We start from the raw sequence: 20,226 nt of genomic DNA on the forward strand, positions 1-20,226 counted from the left end.
ATGGAGAGGTTAGAAGTTCATTGAGAAAACAGGTGTTTTATCTTTGATTAATTATGTGAATAACATCCCATCTGGAGATGGGACATACTAAATCTTTTTGTCGCTGTGATTTACAGTTAATGATCTCGCCCATTCCCTCATACCATTTTAATTGATTTAACAATAAATAACCATTCCTTATCATCACAGAACACATGCTGTGTTTGCACGTGCAAAACCTGTCACTACAATGCTGAAATGTCGCCAAGAGTTTATGGGATTTTTTTCACATTTTTTTTTGCATATAGAATACTAACACATTATTTTATGTTTTGTGTGTGTGTGTGTGTATGTAAAACACTTTTAATGAGGTAAAACTGACTTTAAATACCTTGCCACTTACTGTAGGTTAATATGCAAAGCTAAATGTGTTTGTAGATGCATCCCGTCATTAGCACTGCTGCTAGATCTGGTTTTTGTGAACTCATTCATGATTCATGAATCACTGTGAGTCTGTAACTAATATCACAGAGTGGTTCTGAGTCTAGAGCACAGCTTCTCCCAGGAGCTCCTGTACTGTCTGCTGTCAAGCCACAGTTTAGATCTGAGCATGGACTGTGAATGGAGACAGAGATCTGCTGTAGATCTGTTTTTTTTTATTTTTTTTTATTTTTTATGTGTGAGGCACGATTTGGTTTAGCTAGTCCTAGAAGTGGCATTATACCCTAAACACACGCACACACACACACACTGGGGTTGACTTGCTCAGTGGAGCGACGTTCTTCTAAATCCTCTGATATTTCAGTGATTAAACAGAAGCTCATTAAAACGTATCTTCAAAGCACACAATCCACTGTCTGGGTTTTTCTCATGTATGTGGGATTATTTCCACACTCCCGTGTTTCATCTCATGGGAGGGTCATTAGAGGCTCATGTAGAAATATTTTCAGCACTGAAATCCCTGTAAATGGTGCTCTGATCAGGATGGCAGGTTGACAGAGGTTAGAGAAATATTAGCTTTTTCTGGAAACCTTTCTAAACTCAGAGATTGTTAAGCTGAACCATACGAGTTGCTGTACGTCGATCCACTTTGAATCATATTGACTTTATTTGTTTGTTTGTTTATACTGTAACATACTACTTAGTTCACCAAAAAAGGAAAATTCTGAAAATTCTGTTCTACTGTCGAAGACAGGAGATATTTTTATTTATTTATATTTTTAAAAATGTTTTGTGTTCTGTAGAAGGAAAAAAAAGACAGGATGGTGAATTAAAGTAATAGTACACCCAAAAATAAAAATTTTTTCATTTATTCACCCTAATGTTGTTGCAAATCTGTATGATTTTTTTGGGTCACACTTTATTTTAAGGTTCAATTCTCGCTATTAACAAACCATTAACTACGACTTTTGCTTCAATAAACTCCTAATTTGCTGCTTATTAATAGTTTGGTTAAGTTTAGGTATTGGGTAGGATTAGGGATGTAGAATATGGTCATGCAGAATTTGTGCTTTATAAGCAATAAACAGTTAATATATTAATAATAGCTATGCTAATAAAGAACTAGTTAATAGTGAGAATTGGTCCCGACTCCCTATACTAAAGTGTTACCATTTTTTTTTCTTTTGAACAAAAGAAGATATAAATGTTGGTACTCAAAAAGCTGCTGGTGGCCATTGACTTCCATAGTATTTTTTCCCAAGTCATGGAAGTCAATGATTAACAGCAACTGTCTGGTTACAAAAATTCTTCAAATTCAAAAATATGTTATTTTGTGTTTAACAAAAGAAAGATACTCATATTGGTTTAGAACAACTTGAGTATGAGTAAATGATGGTAGATTTTTTTTTTGTGAACTATCCATTTAACATGTATATAAATTATATATATCTATACATATCTTTTTTTTTCCTCTACAGAAAGCTTTTTGGAACATCTGGGTAAAAGAAAACCATCAATAATTTTGCTTTATCAAGTCACCGAAAAGCAAACACAGCTTGTTAGAAGCATGAAAAAATCTGCCCATCTCTTGCATAGAGGTGAGAAATAGTAGTAGTTGACCTTTCCAGTCTGGTTCTGTTGTGCTCCAGTAGAGTCAGGGTTGCCATTTATTGTTGGGGGAAAATGAGGAGGGAGGTGCCAGTGTTGACAATAGCCTGGCATCCCTGATTACACCAGCCCATCTCCTGTTCATTCATCTGGAATCTGACCCACAGGTCAGCACACATGATGAGATTCTACACACTTGATTTCCCTTGTGCTGTGAATCAGGCTTTGACAGACAGGCCACTGAAACAACAAGATTTCCACAGCTGTATGACTTTGAACAATTTTTACATATATTGTCAGGTTGCTTCAGTGTTATTAAATACATATATTTTTAACTTAATTAAATAATTATATATAATTATATATTTAAGTTAAATGACAAAACACTGCATGTGCAATTTTAATATTTAACTTCTGGATTTAGCTTGTTAATATCTATAGTCTAAACTGCCAACAGTAGAAAAATAGGACATACATTTGTATAGCTGATTAGAATGAAATCATATGAAGTCAAATATCATACAGTCAAAAAGCCCAGAGAAATGTGAAAGAACAAGTACTACTACCTTTTGAACAGCCACTTAACCATTTCAGAGCTGACTGGAGCCCAGTACATTTGACACTGATACTTGGTGGTGTTCACTTCTCCAAAAGCCACTTCACTGCCAAACTGAGCTTTTCTGAATGAGCCTAGCAGGTTCCTCCTCAAGTATGTTAATACTATTTTATTATTTTTGCTTGTTTTTTTCAAAAGACGGCTGAGCGAATGCCATTACTGAGCTTGCAAGGCTTCATATGTTAAATGCAGACCAATTCATGGTTTAGCATTTGTTTTGGAGGTATACTTTACTGATGAAATGATTTGTGGTTTTTAGAAGATGACTGGTAATATTTTTGTCAGCATAGTTAGTCATGAGTTCAGCAGTTTTGACCTGTGACACAAAAACCAGGAATAGCTTGAACATTCATAGAACACAATGAGTCATTATTGATGAATGTGATTCACTTAAATGCGCCTTGTGAGTAAAAAGGATATGAGTGCCAGCAGAGAAATTATCACATTAAAAGACCAAAACAACACAAATGAGCAAATGCTGCATTCAGGAAGTATTTCATCACATTATAAATCATGTTTGCCCACATGAAGCTGTTTTTATGATGTGCATAGATGATATTGGTTTACAAACAGGCGTATACACAGGGGATCAGAAACCACAAAATAAATAAAAAATCTGGAGTGAACTGCTTCCCTTTTAAATGACAAAGTTGAATCCATTTTACTTTGTTTTTATTATATTATTCTATTTAAATGTTCTATTTCTTCATAAATTACATAAATACATGCATTTAACTATTCGAGTATTAAATTATTGATTCTAACCATGTTTGTCACTAAAAATCACAGGGCCTGGGACTTTTTTTGTAATTTATTTTGTATTATTTTATTTATATTTATTAGTTAATGGATTGATTAATTATTTACTTAATAAAATATGATTTATTTATTGCTCTCAGGTTCATGGATGGGCTGACAACAATTTCTAAATATTATTTATTTTTTTATTTATTGCTCTCAGGTTCATGGATGGGCTGACAACAATTTCTAAATATTATTTATTTTTTTATTTATTGCTCTCAGGTTCATGGATGGGCTGACAACAATTTCTAAATATTATTTATTTTTTTATTTATTGCTCTCAGGTTCATGGATGGGCTGACAACAATTTCTAAATATTATTTATAAGAGGACCAGAGCGATTTACAGTCAGTGGAACATTTTGGACTGCTCAACTTCAGCGTCCTACATAATTTATAGAATTTAACTGATGTGTGGTCAGAGATATATTGCAACAACTTTCAAAGTGCTTAGCCATTCTGATTTTAGTGCCGATATTAACCTGCGTGTTTCATCCTATGTCATTTTTTGTAGCAATATTAGTAGATTAATAACTGTACGACTTATTACGGTAAAATTTGATTAAAGCATTACACAGGGACTTCTGCTTCTGAATCCAGATCTATATTAAAAATATCAATATTTTCAGACAAGCGCACACAGTAAACAAGTCTCTCTCCTCCTCCCTCTTTCTCTTGTTCTGTCGTGAATCCTCCGTACACTACAGATTTGTGTGATTGTGGCGCTCTGACTATGAAAAGCTGCATTGCAGCACTGCTGTCAGCCGAGTGGAGCTCAGCTGAGATGAAATCGTCCCTGCGTTAGCGGCTAGCATACAGCAGAATCCGGGTTAATGCATTTTGCTGAGCCAAAGTAGAGCCAAATAAAGCAAAACAGAGGCTAGCCTTATTTAGCAGCATGCTAACCCACTTATCAGTAATGAACGGGGATGGTGGAGGAGAGAAATGATGTTGCTTAAAGGTGTGGTGGCCATGTCTTAGCTGGTGCTGTGCTTCTGCTGTGTTTGTGTCAGTGAGTGTGTGTGTGTGTGTGTGCATATGAAAGAGTGTGCTAATCTGAGTGACCTTGTGGATTTCTTAGACTAGTGACCTGTGTGTGTGAAATCAGCTGCTATGTCTTAGCAGCTCATATTTCAGATCAGACTTCCACAGGGACACACACACACACACACACACACACACACACATATTAGCCAGCACATCTCATAGATGCTATGGTTTGTATACAGAGGTGATGATATTTTCTAACCCTCACACAACCCTGCTGATTTCAGTACATTTAAAGAAAATCATGATTTGATTTATGAGTATTTCAAATAATGGGAGAACTTTTGTATTCATTATTTGTGTTTCTGTTTGCAGGCCGGCTCATGACATCAGTCTGGAGGAGTTTGATGATGAAGATTTGTCTGAAATCACAGATGATTGTGGCATAGGCCTCAACTATGACTCTGACCCTTACGAAAAGGTATGAACCATTCACAATAGGGTTGTGCCGATAGACGATAGTATCGTGTATCGACGATAGTCAGAGATATTGACGATAGCAGATGTCTTTGTCGATAGTCAAGACGATATTAGGCTCATTCTCCTATTAATGTATTAAATTATTATAAGGTATTTCATTGCACTTTAACAAGTAATCTGAACGGCCTATGTATGTGCAATATTTTAACTGAGCCCTCACTAATGAGTTTAATGCCACAGTTATGTTAGAAAGCATCTCATTCTTGTCTCTGTGGCGGCGCGTCGGACTCGTCATGGGGCACGTGGTCCGGAGCGCTGTATATGACTGATGTATCCGTTCAATTTAACTTTACTCCAAATTTATGAACTTGCCTGTTTTAAATACTTTTATATTTAACGTGTTTGTTTATGTCCAATATTTAGTGTTAAACTGTTGGTCTTTAAAATAAATCTACTTTTGATTTTCACCGTTGGCTGATTTTGCAGACCTTTTATACTGATAACTTCCTTGCGCCGATGCGGCAAACTTGTCACAGGACGCGCGGTTCTAATAGCGATGTATGACTGTTGTATCCGAATATATATGAACTTGCTGTTTTAAATATTTTTATATTTAAAATGTTAGTTTATCAGTATGTTTGAAAGTATATTATTTGGATTATTGGTGCTTCTATAAGCTCTTTCTCGCGCGCCCGCGCAGTTTAAAACACCACATAGTTATGAAATAGCCTATGACAAGTACAGAGAGTCTCTCTCTTGCCCCCACCCACCCTTAATAATATTGTGTATCGGCGATCTCACGGGCTGGCGATATGATGATTTGAAAAATGACCATATCGCCCAACATTAATTCACAATGCATTTATTTTTTTTTTATTTTTTTATTTTTTTTATTTTATTTATTTTTTTTATTTATTTATTATTATTTTTTATTTATTTTATTTTATTTTATTTTATTCAGTGAGTCTAGTGTACTACAGTCTAGTGTGGTACTTAAAGGAAACTGTAAGCTCTACTGTGCTCAGCAGGCTGTTTATTTACCCAGGAAGTGCAGCTAATATACACATATTTACATATGGATGAATATGTGGCTTATCGCACCTTTGGAAATAGTGTCATCACTTCACTTGGCAGTCATGCATGTCAAAGAGCTCATTTGCATTTTAAAAGGCTCTAGGTTTGAAAGCATAAATTCTATCTATCTATCTGTCTGTCTGTCTGTCTGTGTCGCGCTCTCTCTATCTGTCTATCATCTTTCCGTCTATCTATCTGTCCATCTATTTGTCTATGAAAATTGCATTTTGAATGAATTTCTCTGAATTGAAACAATTCTACTTTCATACTCAATTCTACTCCCTTACATTCAGATTTTTGATGCAATTCCGCATCCTGTTTGCTATGTCAATTAAAATTCAACTCAAATTCAGGATTTACCTTTAAAAAACATTCTCAGTTGAATTCTGAATGTTAACATTAAATGGAATGAAAACATGAATTTATATTGAACTATTGTAAAACATCCAAATGTAGAAGTCTTTTCCCTTTGTACTGTGTTAATATGGATGTGGAAATATTTGTATTTGATGCTATGTGTGTGCTGGCTGCACTGAGGGATTGTAAATGTTTTATTGTGGTGGCGGTGTGCCACGTTTCCAGTAGAAGGGCTGGAGACCCAGTGAAGTTTGCTGCTATGCAGACCTCTCTTCTCAGCTTTCTGCACCCCAATCCTATTACAACAAAACCACTTCTGCTCCTAATTTTTTCTGCCTGTGTTCTCTGCAAAATGTTCAAACAAGCATGTATCGCTTCGATTATAACGCCTCACATGCCTTTGGTGTGTCAAATTGATTTAAATGCAGTGATTCGGTCCACAATCGCAGTCTGTGGGCATCATAGCATGCAGTGACCTCACATTGTTCAGTATGTAGGCAGATTGATTAGTTGGTTCTGGATGGTGATTGGATGGTCCATAGGCTGGTCATTTATTGATTGGTTGGTTGATCTCAAAGTGGGCGACAGAGTCCATGCAGTGTGTCTGGCTAGTTTTTCTTTTTTTGCCACAGTTAGCGGCTCTATTTCAGCACACACAAACACCTGTCCCACAGGATTATGTCACGTGGAAGCAACACTGCATCGTGTTTGAAGGGCCTGTCCCGTGTCTATGCAACTAGAGTCTACAAAATCACAGAAGACATCCTCTGTGCCTCCAATGAACATAAGAAGCATAAGTGATTTATATATCCTTTGAAAAAAAATTACATTTCTGATTTTGTTTTTCATTTGAACTGGTCAAGAAGGTAGTTATACTGTAGCCTTTTTTTGGTGACTGCATGCAATTGCTATGAAAGTTTGACAGATTAGCAACAATAACCAAGGAGGAGGAGCTTTTCAGAGTATATTTGTGGACTGATTGTAATGGACATTTTCTACCATGTGGCAGTGATGTTGACATTTTTTTACCATTTGACATTGAAATTCGGTTTATTATGGAAGCCTGTTTCTGCCACAGGATAAAAAAAATATTAAGGTAATTGTGACTTTTTATCTCACAATTCTGAAAATTTCCTTTTTTTCTCAGAATTGCAAGATATAAAGTCAGAATTATGAGAAATAAACTCAGAATTGTGAGATATAAACCGGCAGTTCTGAGGAAAAAAGTGACATTCAGATTTTTTTTTTTTTTGTAATTCCGAGTTTCCATCTTACAAATCTGAGTGTATATCACACAATTCTTTTTTTCCAGCATGGAATTAAAAAAAAAAAATTCTCACAATTGTAAGTTTATATCTCAAAGTTCAGACTTTTCTTCTCAGAGTTATAAATATTTTTGAACGGAAACTTTGTAATTTTCTCCAAACAGTAATTTAATGTTTATAATAATTTTATTTATCCCATCACAACCACATTTGATTGTTTTTGTGCTAAATGTTGTAATGACACTAATGCTACAATGATAAATTCCCATTTAGCTCACTGAGCTTTCACCAGCTGCATAACAGATCTTTTCAGAAAGAAAAAATCTTTGTAAAATCTAAAAATATGGTGTTCTTCTACCTGTCTGATAACAGATTAAAGTCCTACAATTACAAAGGGAGAGATACTGTATATCACTTCTCCAGTGAAGACCGCTCATCTGCTCATCTCTTAAAATCAATTTCTCCGATTTTTGTTTTATCCATTTTTCCTTTTATGCCTTATGTGAAAACATTATTTTTATTTATGTGATTTCTGTTAGAGCTTTCAGAAAGCCCACAATTTAGTACAGTAGTAGGTTTTCATTAATGTGTAATTTTTCTTTTGCAGCTTGAATCAGTTTTTTACATTCCATATCACACATCTCATGACAAAAACACACCTACACATGCTGTGAAATATAGATACATTTTAGCTATTTGTGGCTGTGCTCATTGTGCCAGTCAGTAACGATTGTGACATTTTGACATTAACGTTTCTAGAATGATTCTTGTACAGATCATTTCCAGCCAACAATTCCATCCTTCCAAACACTCTCTCACTCTCTCTCTAGCTTTCTCACCCTCTCTCTCGCTTCTTTCATGGATTATTCATTCTGTCACACAGAGCTCCGGCTCTCAGAGTACAATTAACAGATTTGGGTTTCTGGGGTTTTGCATATTACAGTATGCTGTTGATGAACGTTAACTGAGCAGAGTAGCGTGCAGTATTGGAAAAACAACATGAAACGGCATTCACAACTCATTTAACTTGCGTTATTATGACATATTTCTTAATGAAACAGAATATGTGGCTTAAAATCATGTGGGGCACTGCTTCCCTCCTTTGCAGCCTTACCTACAACAGCAGAAAAAGAAAAGGAATTTAAGAGTAGGAAGAATGTTTTGATGAAAGCAATTCATTTTATTATTAAAAAAGTGCAAGATATTGGTTTCAAAAGAGCACATTATGAATGTGATTAGGATCTTCATGAATTTGTTAATAATTATTATGATTAAAAAAAATTATATTATTGTCCATTATTTGTTCCCTAGCTGTGCACCCTTCATTAAGATGGCTGAAATATATAAATATATTATTTCCTACCGTTTTTCAGGCCCACCCATTATGTAGAGCTAAAGTGCATGTTTAAGGGTTAAATCTGCAATTATAGTGTTTGATGACTGTTTGTGTGTGTGTGTGTGTGTGTGTGTGTGTGAGGGATTAGCTAAGCAGCATGAGATGTGCCATCTTAGTGTCTGTCCAAACTGCTCATAATGAGAGATCAAAGACAAGAGGGTGAGATGTTTTTCTTGTGGAGCAGTGTGTGTGTGTGTGTGTGTGTGTGTGTGTCTGTTTGTGTGTGGACATCTTGTAAATAGCTGTCAGCAGGAAAGTAAAATGGAGTGGAAAATGATAAAAATGTGTTTTCATCTCGTGCAGCAGAAGTAGAAGTGGTTCAGTCACAATGCTGCGTTTATAACTGCATGAGAGGATAATATATGAGCTGTAAGTTTCCCGACATGTTGCAAGTTGACATGTTGCAAGCTTAATTTAACATCACAACTGACAAATGTGTGGAATACTCAGAGTCAGATACGCAAATGATTATATTTTGACGTCACTACAGGGAAATAACCTGATTTATTAATGAAGTCATGTAAACGCAGATTACTTGCGTTGCCAGGTTACTGATGTGCATGTAAACGGGGAAAATTTTTGATATTTGTGATAAACTTGATATTTGTGAGTTATCAGCTTACTGGTGTGCATGTAAACGTGCTCAGTGCTATGTGCAGGTGGCCGATTCCTTCTAACACTGTATTGACCTTTATTTCTGCTTTCACAGTATTTTATTACTGGACCTTTGTGTTTTTGAATTGGATTTTTTATTTATTTATTTTTTTTTAAATAGTTTAGGTTCATATCAAATAAATAATTTTATATAGGGTTGATAAGGGAAAGTCACATGGGGTAGTTGCCTCAAGAGCTATATCTCAGATTTTGAGTAAAAACTGACATACAGTCGGACAACAATTTGTATAATTAACTATATAATCAAGGCAGATTTTTACTCAACATTTTATATTTTAAAATGTAATTCACTTTTCTACAATTAATAACAATACATTTTTTCAAGAGTATTAAATGGTAGATTTTCAATAGAAATAAAAGGTCAACGTATGTTCAGTGAACTATATTTTTTCCCTTAGGCAATGACAGTAATAATGTTCATGATTATTTTATTTTATTTTATTTTATTTTATTTTATTTTATTTTATTTTATTGCCAAGACTTTAAGCTGTAGGACTTTAATTTAATTAAAAAAAATAAACATAAACTTATAAACATAAACTTACCTTCAGAAATATTTATTGGGGTAAAAAAAAGTAAAATAAGTGTAAAAACAACCCCTGGTCTTCCCTAAAGATTCTTAATAATATATTATGCTTCAAATAAGATGTTTTACACCTTATTTGAAGTAAACAAGATATGATTACCTGGACTGTTCTTTTCTTCCTAACTATTTTTTCCCCCTTAGGCTATGACAGTAAGAATGTTCATGATTTATTTAATTTAATTAAATTTTTTATCACTTTAAGGTAAAAGACTTTTACAAACAAATAAATAAACAAACGTATAAACATAAACTTACCTTCAGAAATATTTATTGGGGTAAAACATTTTTTAAATAAGTGTAAAAACTACCCCTGGTCTTTCCTATAAAGTTTCTTAATAATATACTATAATATATAATTTGATTTACATCTTATTTGAAGTAAACGAGATATGATTACCTGGAAAAATTGACTTTTTTTTGTAACTATAATAAATCAGGCAACACTGACTGACTCATTCAGAACTGATGAATAGGTTGTCTTATGAATTATTCAAGATCCCTCGATTATGCAGTGCAGTGCTGTAGTTAATGTCTCTGCATTAGTATAGATACTTGTCTGAGACATCAGTGGTATCACTGCCCCGCCTCCTTCCTGCTTCTACTGCAGTATACAGCTGATTTGTGTGTGTGTGCTGTAGTGTTTGTGTGTATGTGTGCTCTTTAAGCTTCTCTTTATTTACAATCTTTTGGTGTTTCCTTCACCTTCTAACACTGCATCTTTTATTTTTTCCTCTTCATCTCTCCCTTGCTCTGCCTATGCGGTCAGCATCGAGAGCACTGCATCCATTCATGACTTCTGTGTGAGTTCGGCTGGCTCAGCAGAACACTTTTTGCTGGTGTAATGCTGACTCCGTTTCTGAGCGGGGATGTAAAATCAGTGCTGGTCAGGGGTGAGGCCTCGTCCTTGGAAATATCAGAACGATAGAGTTTCAACAGAGCATTTATAAACTAACTCATGCAGTACAGCTAGAACCACGTCAATACAGCATTACAGCATATACATCTCTCTCCTAAGTGTGGTTATCGGTCATGGTGTGTTTGACGGCTGCTGGTATTGATTTGGTTAGAGATGGCGTATAGATTCAGGTCCCTGCAGTGCCAGCTGGTTGTGAATCTAATGCAGCGTGAGACTTTTAATGACATCACCCACACACATTTGCCAAGCAACAAACAGAATTTTAACTCTAGTGTGTGCGTTCTTAATTGAGGTGAATATCAGACGTTAGGCTTATGTAAGTGCATTGACTTGTTTTCCTGGAAGGGCGCTGTAACCTGAGGAGCTTTAGCATCGATCACCATCTGCCCTTCCCAATCATATAAGACATGATCCTCTCAGCTTTGTCCAGTCCATCCACAGTCCATCCACTTTAAGTAATGCACTTAAAATTATTAGTATTTTTTAAATCTAAAATATTCCTTTATTTTTATTTATTTATTTATTTATTTATTTATTGCCAAACAACATAATTGTCTGGAATTTAGGCAATGACAGTAAGAATGGTGAGCTCAAACACAAACACATTCGTACATACATACATACATAAATTATTCCAACCATAGGCGCCGATCATTTCTCAGGGGCTCGAGCACCCACGAAAAAAGATAGTCTTTGTTAATTTTAAACAATAAGAAATGGATTGCAGCTTGTACGACTTTATTCTCCTTTTCATAGTTCATTTGAGGCAGTTTTTGCCGTTATTTTAATGACAAATGTCAAGAGTGCATTATTGTAATACGAGAGGGTGCCAGCACGAAACTCTCGGTTTGCAGCGGGCTTGCTCTCCTATATAGAGATCATGGCTCTGCGCTCCCTCAGATATTACGTGTGCGCCCTCAAACTTTGTCCTAGCTGTGTACGCACGAATATATGCTTATTGTAAACAAGTATTTATTAAATCATTTTATTTAGTGAAGAGCAGCCCTCATAGAAAGAATGTGTATATTATTTGGTTACTAAAAAATTTATTTGCAGTCTGTGCGTTTTACTTCGCAAGATACATTTTGTGAAGTGAATTCATCAAACACACCATCGAATGGATTATACTCTAGAAAAAAACTAAAACCCAGTATAATTAATTAATGAATAATGAGAATGAAATATTTAAAAATATTACATTTGTTTGTTAAATTTGTATTTTTAGTCGTGTAAACAGCAGTGAAAATGTGTTTTATATAAAAAAAAAAAAACTGCAAGGTTTTTTTTTTTTTTTTGGTGAGCACCCACTGGCAGAAACATAAATCGGTGCCTATGATTCCAACCATTATAAAGAATGAAATACAGATGCATAAGTGCCAGAAGAGTTTAAAAAATGGACCATCCTACAATAGGTACTGTTCAAAAAGCGTGCAGACTTAAGAAATAAAAAAAAAATGTCTGGCCGGATGTGTGGAATCTCTAAGAATTGTTAAGCCTTTTTACTGCAAACGTGAGCCATAAATGTCATCAATGGTGGGCAGATCACAGCCTATAATATTTGAGGCAGTCCGCACTATATTACGAATCTGACTTTTTTGTTGAACTGTGGAGCTGCCAAACCACACTATTATTGAGAAAGTCAGCACACTTTCTATGACAGCTCTATAAAACCTGAACATACCAGCTTTAGATACTCCACATTTTTTGAGCTGTCTTAAGAAATATAATCTTTGATTAGATTTCTTAATAATGCCTCTTAAGTTATCCTGCCACTTCAATGATGCAGATATTGTGGTTCCCGAGAAACTTAAAACTCTCCATATTTTCAGTGACCTGGCCATTAATAGTTAATGGCATAACAGCCTTTTTACCCCGTCGAAAGTCAAACACAATTTCCTTTAAGACATTCAATTTCAAATTGTGGGTACAACTCCATTCAATCAATGTAGATACCTCCTTTCTATAATCGGTTTCATCGTTATCTGTTATCAAACCAATTATTGTAGTATTATCTGCAAACTTTAAACATTTTTTAACTGATTCACTGTGTGAAACACAATCATCAGTGTATATATAACAATGGTGACAATACACAACCTTGTGGAGCTCCAACACTTATTGTTCTAGGGCTCGAAATCCTGTTGTTAATTTTGACTACCTGTGATCTATTCTGTAGAAAATCCAAAATCCACAAAGCAAGGAAATGATGAACCCCTAATTGCTCCAATTTAACAAAGAGCTTTACTGGAACAATTGTGTTAAATTCAGATTTATAATCCACAAAAAGAGCCCTGACATAAGTGCCAGGAGTCTCAAGGTGTTGCAGGATTGAGTGAAAACAAAGAGCAACAGCGTCCATCGACTGACCTAGTAGTCTTATAAGCAAATTGGTAAGAATCCAGACAGACAGTTGAAATTGTATTCTTCAGTACCAATCTCTCAAAGATTTTCATTACGACCTGTGTTAGGGCCACTGGTCTGTAATTGTCTAAGCAGATAATATGCTGCTTTTTTGACACAGGAATAATTATAGCTGCTTTAAAACGTGCTTTAAACTTTATTTCTTTAAACTCACTGTTAGTTTCAGTATTACAGTCATAAATATATTCTGTATTTGTCATTAAACATATTTGCAAGATAGGGTTTGTTTTTCCTGCAACCACTGATCTATATATATAGTAACACATGTTTAAGAAATTATGGCCTGGCTAGCAGTCAAGTCTTCATCCAGTCCAGGGTGAACATATGGCCCAACTAATGAATGGAACAAAACATTAACAGCAGAGAAAAAGGTCATGTTGAATCATGCATGGTAGACATGAGAAGCATTTGCTCTTGTTCATGCTGACTGATATTTGTGGATATCGAATTTTTGTGTATAATTGCTCTTCAATGGTTCATTCAGTCACCCCCGTTTCAGGCTGCATTATTGATTTGTGGTAATGTTTTACAGTGCTACACCAGATATTTTAAAATTATTTTCAGGTAAAATATTTAAAATCCTTCCTTTCTTTTCTTCTTCTTTGTAAAGGACTGCTTAATTCTAGAAAAGAATGATTTCCACCACCCAGTGTGCTCATTCCAAGATGACTTCCAAGAGTTTGAGATGATCGATGATGAAGATGATGAGGAAGAAGAAGAGGATGCAGATCCTGATGCCCCTCCCTCACCATCAGCATCTCCTCCCCCCTCCCCTACTCTGGGCACCCTGAAGAGCCGCCCAACCACTCTGAACCTGACTGCACCAGTTTCCCAGGTACCTCTTATACACACCTGAAATCAATATATCAATAAACATATGTTGTCAGTATTTAAACTCTTCTTTTGGTCCTAATCTCAGGACTCCCTGAACAACAACAGCAATGTGTCACCACGAAAGTCAAGCTGGCAGGATTCTCTTCGAAACCCGACTTCACAGGGTAATTGTTGTTTATATATATATATACAGTATATTTCCAAAACAGAATTCCAAAAATGATTCCAAGATTCCAAAACATATGAACAGATTCCAAAAAAAAGCTCTATACAAACTCTAACTATTCATGCAATTATTGCATCAGAACGTCACTGATCATATTCTTTTGATTAATATCTATTTTGGATATTTCTGTAGCTATAAATGTAGCCCATTGTTAATCATTTTACTCACCATTTTAGGTTGCTTATCTCCAAACCACTCTTGCCTTGAGGATGGTTCCTGCGTAACTACCACATGCCCAGGGGCTCCAGACACCACCGGCTCTGCCAATGGTACACCCTCAAACCCACCAGGACATTGTGGTCTTCATCAGTCACCTGGCAGACCGCTGCTGTACGACTTTGAGGGCAACAGAAAAGAACGACCTGAATATGGTAAGAAATCATATTGCTAATGGCTAATCAAAATTAATATAGGCTACAATATATCCATTATCATGGTGATATTGGACGTCTTCAGCAACATTTCTCGTTTTGTCCTTATCCTTGTCAACTTATCTCAGTTCCCCTCCAACTCTCTTTTTCTTTCCAAATCTTTCTTGTCTTCCAAACCAGGCTCCTTTGGTCAACATAACTCGTCAAGTGGGTCTGAGGCAACTGAGGTGAAACCTGATGTTGAGGAATCCACTCTAAGCGAGCTTGTTCCCTCAGTGGATGACTGCACTTCTCAGTGCTCCGATACCGAGGTCGACCACGACCTGAATGGTCATACCAAGCGTCGACCTTGCCGCTCTCGACCCAGTGACACTTACACCGTGACTACGGAGACTGCTGATGACCCAGAGCTGGAAAACGATGGCACCAGTAGGTGTCTGTCCTCAACCGCACCTCTTGGTAACGATGCTGAGACTCCGTTATCAGATGAGGAGCTGGACAAAGAGTTTGACATTGACTTCATAAGTAAAGATACCTATGATCAAACCTGCAAGGAAGATGAGGCGTCTTCTTACGTTGAGTTCCCCTGCATTGAACCAGCTGAGTCCATTTTTGTCTCCAGCTACGTGTCGTCCAGTCGATCAGACGTCCTTGACGCTATGGACGAACTTCGAAACATGCGTCAGGGTCAACCTGCTGCAAATGACACAACTTCTCCTTCATCTGATCCTGGTATCGCTGATATGAATGCCAAACACTATGCGGCGTCAGACCGCCACAGCGATGACCTTAGCTCTCCTGGATCAGACTCTGATATTGAAGGGGAACTTGAGGCTGCGTTTGCATGTGGTCCACTTGCTAGTAACATGATTTCCTCCATCTCAGAGACAGAGCTGATCTCTGACACCATCTCACCCTCGTCGGACTTGGAAACAGATACTTTCAATGAGACGGATGGCTGCAATTCACAAAAGCAGAAATCGGAAGAAAAGTCACAGGAGGTGACCTCTGAAACGTCAGAGAAGAGACTGGACGAAGAGAAGGAGAGAGAAGCTAGCTATGTATCTGAAGAGGGACAGAAGGAAAACAAGAGAACGGACACTTGTCTGTACATGAGCAACCCCACATATGGCAATGCTACACCCGTCTTTACAGAGAGATTTGATACGAGGACAAAGAATTATGAATCGGAGGACTTTCCATCCCAGAACTCATTAAAAAACAAGCAGAAAGAAGAAGAGGAGGAGCCAAATAATGACTTGATGATGGAGAGAATGAAGGAGCTGGAGTCTCCCAGTCTGAGCGAGAGCATAATCAGCGACAAAGACGAGGGACGGGAGACACGGGTCGATCAGATCACTTTGCAGCGAATCACAGAAGTCAAAAACAGCCTTACGCTGGACCTCCCAACAGCACAGACCAATCACTGTTTCAGTCTTACGTACTCAACAGATAACGATGAAGATGAGCAAGATACCTCCCCTTTCCTGGAGGATCTTCACAAGGTACCGTCACCCTACGGAAACGAGACTTACTTGGACAGCTCCCCACCTATTGATGAGAGTGTGCGAGAGTTGAGGAACACAACCTCCGACCGGCCCATCGATGACTCCTTGGCATACGATTCAATGAAGTACACCCTAGTGGTGGATGAAAACACAACGCTTGAGCTGGTGAGCCTGAAGCGCTGTACCTCTGTTCTTAGCGAGGACAGTGATGGACTCTCTACTATTTGTGATCAGGAAGTTGTCGATGAAGATGAAGATATTTATGGCCAGGGCCAGATGGAAAGAGGCATGAGACCTGATTTGCTGTTAAGCTCCTCTGAAGAAGACTCCTCCCCTGAGGCGGATTTACCTTTCTCAAAGAAGTTCCTCAATGTGTTTGTCAACGTTTGCATGTGGTCCACTTGCTAGTAACATGATTTCCTCCATCTCAGAGACAGAGCTGGACCTGACCAGTGAATCCAGCAGCGGGCGCTCTTCGCACCTCACCAATTCCATTGAAGAAGCTAGCTCCCCAACCTCAGACCAAGAACTGGACCAGGAGCTGGACCCTGAACAGGACAGCGGTATTGTAGGTCTAAAAGCTTCTCTTCTTCTGGGCCAATCTGAGCCAATTAAACAAGAACCTTCACCAGGTCTAGACCCCAGCCCAGACATGTTACAACTAGATGATGGCCAAGCTCTGATGGGCCTGCAGAATGTAGATGACGAACAGGGTTATGAGCACCAGGCCGATCCAGATGAGACTCTTCCCCCTGCCATCCCCTGTGAGGATAGCGGCTCCCAGCAGCTGTTGTTGAAGATTGAGCCTGACCACAGTCTTGAGAGCTTCAAACGCTCCTTCTATTTGCCGGTTGGCCCCAAACTCATGCCCTCTGTGGACGACTATGATGGTAACAGTGAGGGAGAGTCCGAGTCAGAGTCCGAAGATGAGCTCAGTGAAAACTCTGATTCTCCTTGGCTTCTCAGCAACCTGGTCAACAGGATGATCTCAGAAGGCTCCTACCCAATCAGCTGCCCAGAAGAGTGCCTCAAACGCTCAGCCTCGATCTCTGACACCATCTCACCCTCGTCGGACTTGGAAACAGATACTTTCAATGAGACGGATGGCTGCAATTCACAAAAGCAGAAATCGGAAGAAAAGTCACAGGAGGTGACCTCTGAAACGTCAGAGAAGAGACTGGACGAAGAGAAGGAGAGAGAAGCTAGCTATGTATCTGAAGAGGGACAGAAGGAAAACAAGAGAACGGACACTTGTCTGTACATGAGCAACCCCACATATGGCAATGCTACACCCGTCTTTACAGAGAGATTTGATACGGGCCAGATGGAAAGAGGCATGAGACCTGATTTGCTGTTAAGCTCCTCTGAAGAAGACTCCTCCCCTGAGGCGGATTTACCTTTCTCAAAGAAGTTCCTCAATGTGTTTGTCAACAGCACGTCACGGTCCTCCAGTAAGTGAAATTTAACACGGTGCACAAAAGATTTAAGGTATAGTTCACCCAAAAATTTTAAATTCTGTCATCATTTACTCACCTTCATTTCATTCCAAACCAATGAGATGTTTTGAAAAATGTGTTCAATCGTTTTTGTCCATACAAAGAAAGTAAATGTGGTCCAGTATTGTTTTGGACCCCATTAACTTTCACAGTATGGACAAAAACAGAAGAGAGAATGTTATACAGGTTTGGAATGCCATGAAGGTGAGTAAATGATGACAGAATTTTTGTTTTTGTCAATGATCCTTTCATTTTGGTTTCTTTGAAAGATTTCTTAGTGCCAAGAATCCATCCTTTGTTATTGTTTGCTCTCTCGCTGGATTAAACTAATATGACTAACACAGCAACATTTTTAAAGCTACTGTAAAGGTTTAATATACAAATATGCTCAAGGAGGAAACGCAAAATAAATTGTTGTATATTACCTAAATAAATTACCAAATTAAATTCATTCCCATTCACAGAGCCATTCTGAGTCCTTTTAGTACAGTTTAAGAGATTTAGATGATAATTTTACATAATTTAGGAGCCTGTCTCGCTGAACAGAAAGGATATTTAATAATCCTAATGAGATGACATCAGAAGATGAAGGATTTTGTATGACCTGCTTCTAAATGAGTTTTGCAGTACTCTGTGACACACACACACACACACTACCTTGAGGCTTATATCTCAGTATACAGTGACATAATGCTTCTGCATTATGTGTGTTTCAGGCACAGAGTCCTTTGGGCTTTTCTCATGCACTATAAATGGAGAAGAAAGAGACCAGACTCACAGAGCGGTCTTCAGGTGAGCAATGCTACCCACACTATAACCTAAATACACCTACAGTAGCTATAATCAAAAAGCTCCAGTCTGGTTTAAAGCCCAATCACAAACCCTCAAGCAGCTCTTCTTTTTCAGTATCTGTTAAAACAGTAAATTGACTGCTCATAATATCTATTGCATGCAATACAAATGCAAGTTTTAATGCCCACGCTGCAGGTTCATCCCACGACATGCAGATGAGCTGGAGTTAGACATTGATGATCCATTATTCGTTGAGGAAGAGGAGGATGATTACTGGTACCGTGGGTATAACATGCGCACAGGGGCCAGAGGGATTTTCCCAGCATACTACGCCCACGAGGTTGTTGGCCAAACAAAAGATCTGATGAGTAAGAATTTTGAAAATACAGTGTTTTCAAAATATACATTTTTGGGATTACGGTTTTGGGGGGAAAATATGTATATACTTCTGTAAAAGAGTCCTTCTGGTAAGGAATATGGGACTGGTTTCTTTTTCTTTGGCCTTCACATCTGGTCTCTTTGTTAAAGCACTTGGTGAGTCAGCATTGTCTGTATACGTGTGTTTCCATAGCGATGAAGAGGAACCCTGCTTGGATGGAAAGCTTCCGAGTGCAGTTCCTGGGTTCGGTGGAAGTTCCTTATCACCAAGGCAATGGCATCCTGTGTGCTGCCATGCAGAAGGTACCGCAAACAGGAAATGTATCAGATTGTGCTTTACTTGTGTGAGATAGTACTCAATGAATGCACAATGTTACATCATATGATGCAAACAAGAACTAATGAGTTTGTTTACCTTTCAGATCGCTATGGCAAGGAAGAGGACGGTGCATCTTCATCCCCCATCTATTTGTGAGCTGGAAATATGCCTGCAGGGTGTGAAACTAGTCATGAGTTTGGATGATGAGTATGACTTTTCAGGGGAGGTAAGAGAGAGAGAAAAAGAGAAAAAATTTAAAGGTGCAACTTTATTTTTATTTTGCCCTGCTGGATATGACAGTAGTCTTGTTTACCAGTTTTAGTAGTTTTAGATATATTATAGTTATTACAGCTAAATGTGAATAAATACATTTTAGTTATTTGTTAGTCTATTTGACATCAAAATTTACCTTATTTATTATTTAATTCCTAAATATGATCACATTGGTTTGATCAAATAGGATCAAATATATATATATATATATAGTTGTCACAGCTAAATGTGAAACCCTACCATTTTTTAGCAATACATGACCAATACAATACACAAGCAAAACAAAACGCTGTTCACAAAGCGCAACACACAAGTGTAAGTTCTGATCTCGTATGTCTCTGTGTGCTTGTTTCAGACGGGCGTTCCAGGAGTACTACCAAGAGCACTTAGAATACGCCTGTCCTACCGAAGATATCTACCTTGAGTAA

At 37.5% G+C, this 20,226-nt stretch overlaps 1 protein-coding gene across 1 annotated transcript; it reads left to right on the top strand.

Annotated features, from left to right (window-relative positions):
* Window positions 1-20,226, top strand: LOC107710370 (C-Jun-amino-terminal kinase-interacting protein 2-like). Its single transcript, XM_016515121.1, has 12 exons — window positions 1-8; window positions 4,807-4,912; window positions 14,212-14,436; window positions 14,521-14,599; window positions 14,838-15,032; window positions 15,213-16,766; window positions 16,852-17,991; window positions 18,753-18,828; window positions 19,024-19,196; window positions 19,400-19,509; window positions 19,629-19,774; window positions 20,154-20,226. The coding sequence occupies exons 1-12, from the start codon at window positions 1-3 to the stop codon at window positions 20,224-20,226; spliced, it is 3,885 nt and encodes a 1,294-aa protein (XP_016370607.1).

The sequence above is a fragment of the Sinocyclocheilus rhinocerous genome, unplaced genomic scaffold (assembly GCF_001515625.1).
Source record: "Sinocyclocheilus rhinocerous isolate Xijiao unplaced genomic scaffold, SAMN03320098_v1.1 scaffold717, whole genome shotgun sequence".
NCBI classification, from domain to species: Eukaryota; Metazoa; Chordata; class Actinopteri; order Cypriniformes; family Cyprinidae; genus Sinocyclocheilus; species Sinocyclocheilus rhinocerous.

Coding starts and splice junctions, on each gene's coding strand:
- LOC107710370 (XM_016515121.1), top strand. Junction 14,437..14,520: donor TGACTGCACCAGTTTCCCAG/GTACCTCTTATA, acceptor TCCTAATCTCAG/GACTCCCTGAACAACAACAG. Junction 19,510..19,628: donor TGTGTGCTGCCATGCAGAAG/GTACCGCAAACA, acceptor TTTACCTTTCAG/ATCGCTATGGCAAGGAAGAG.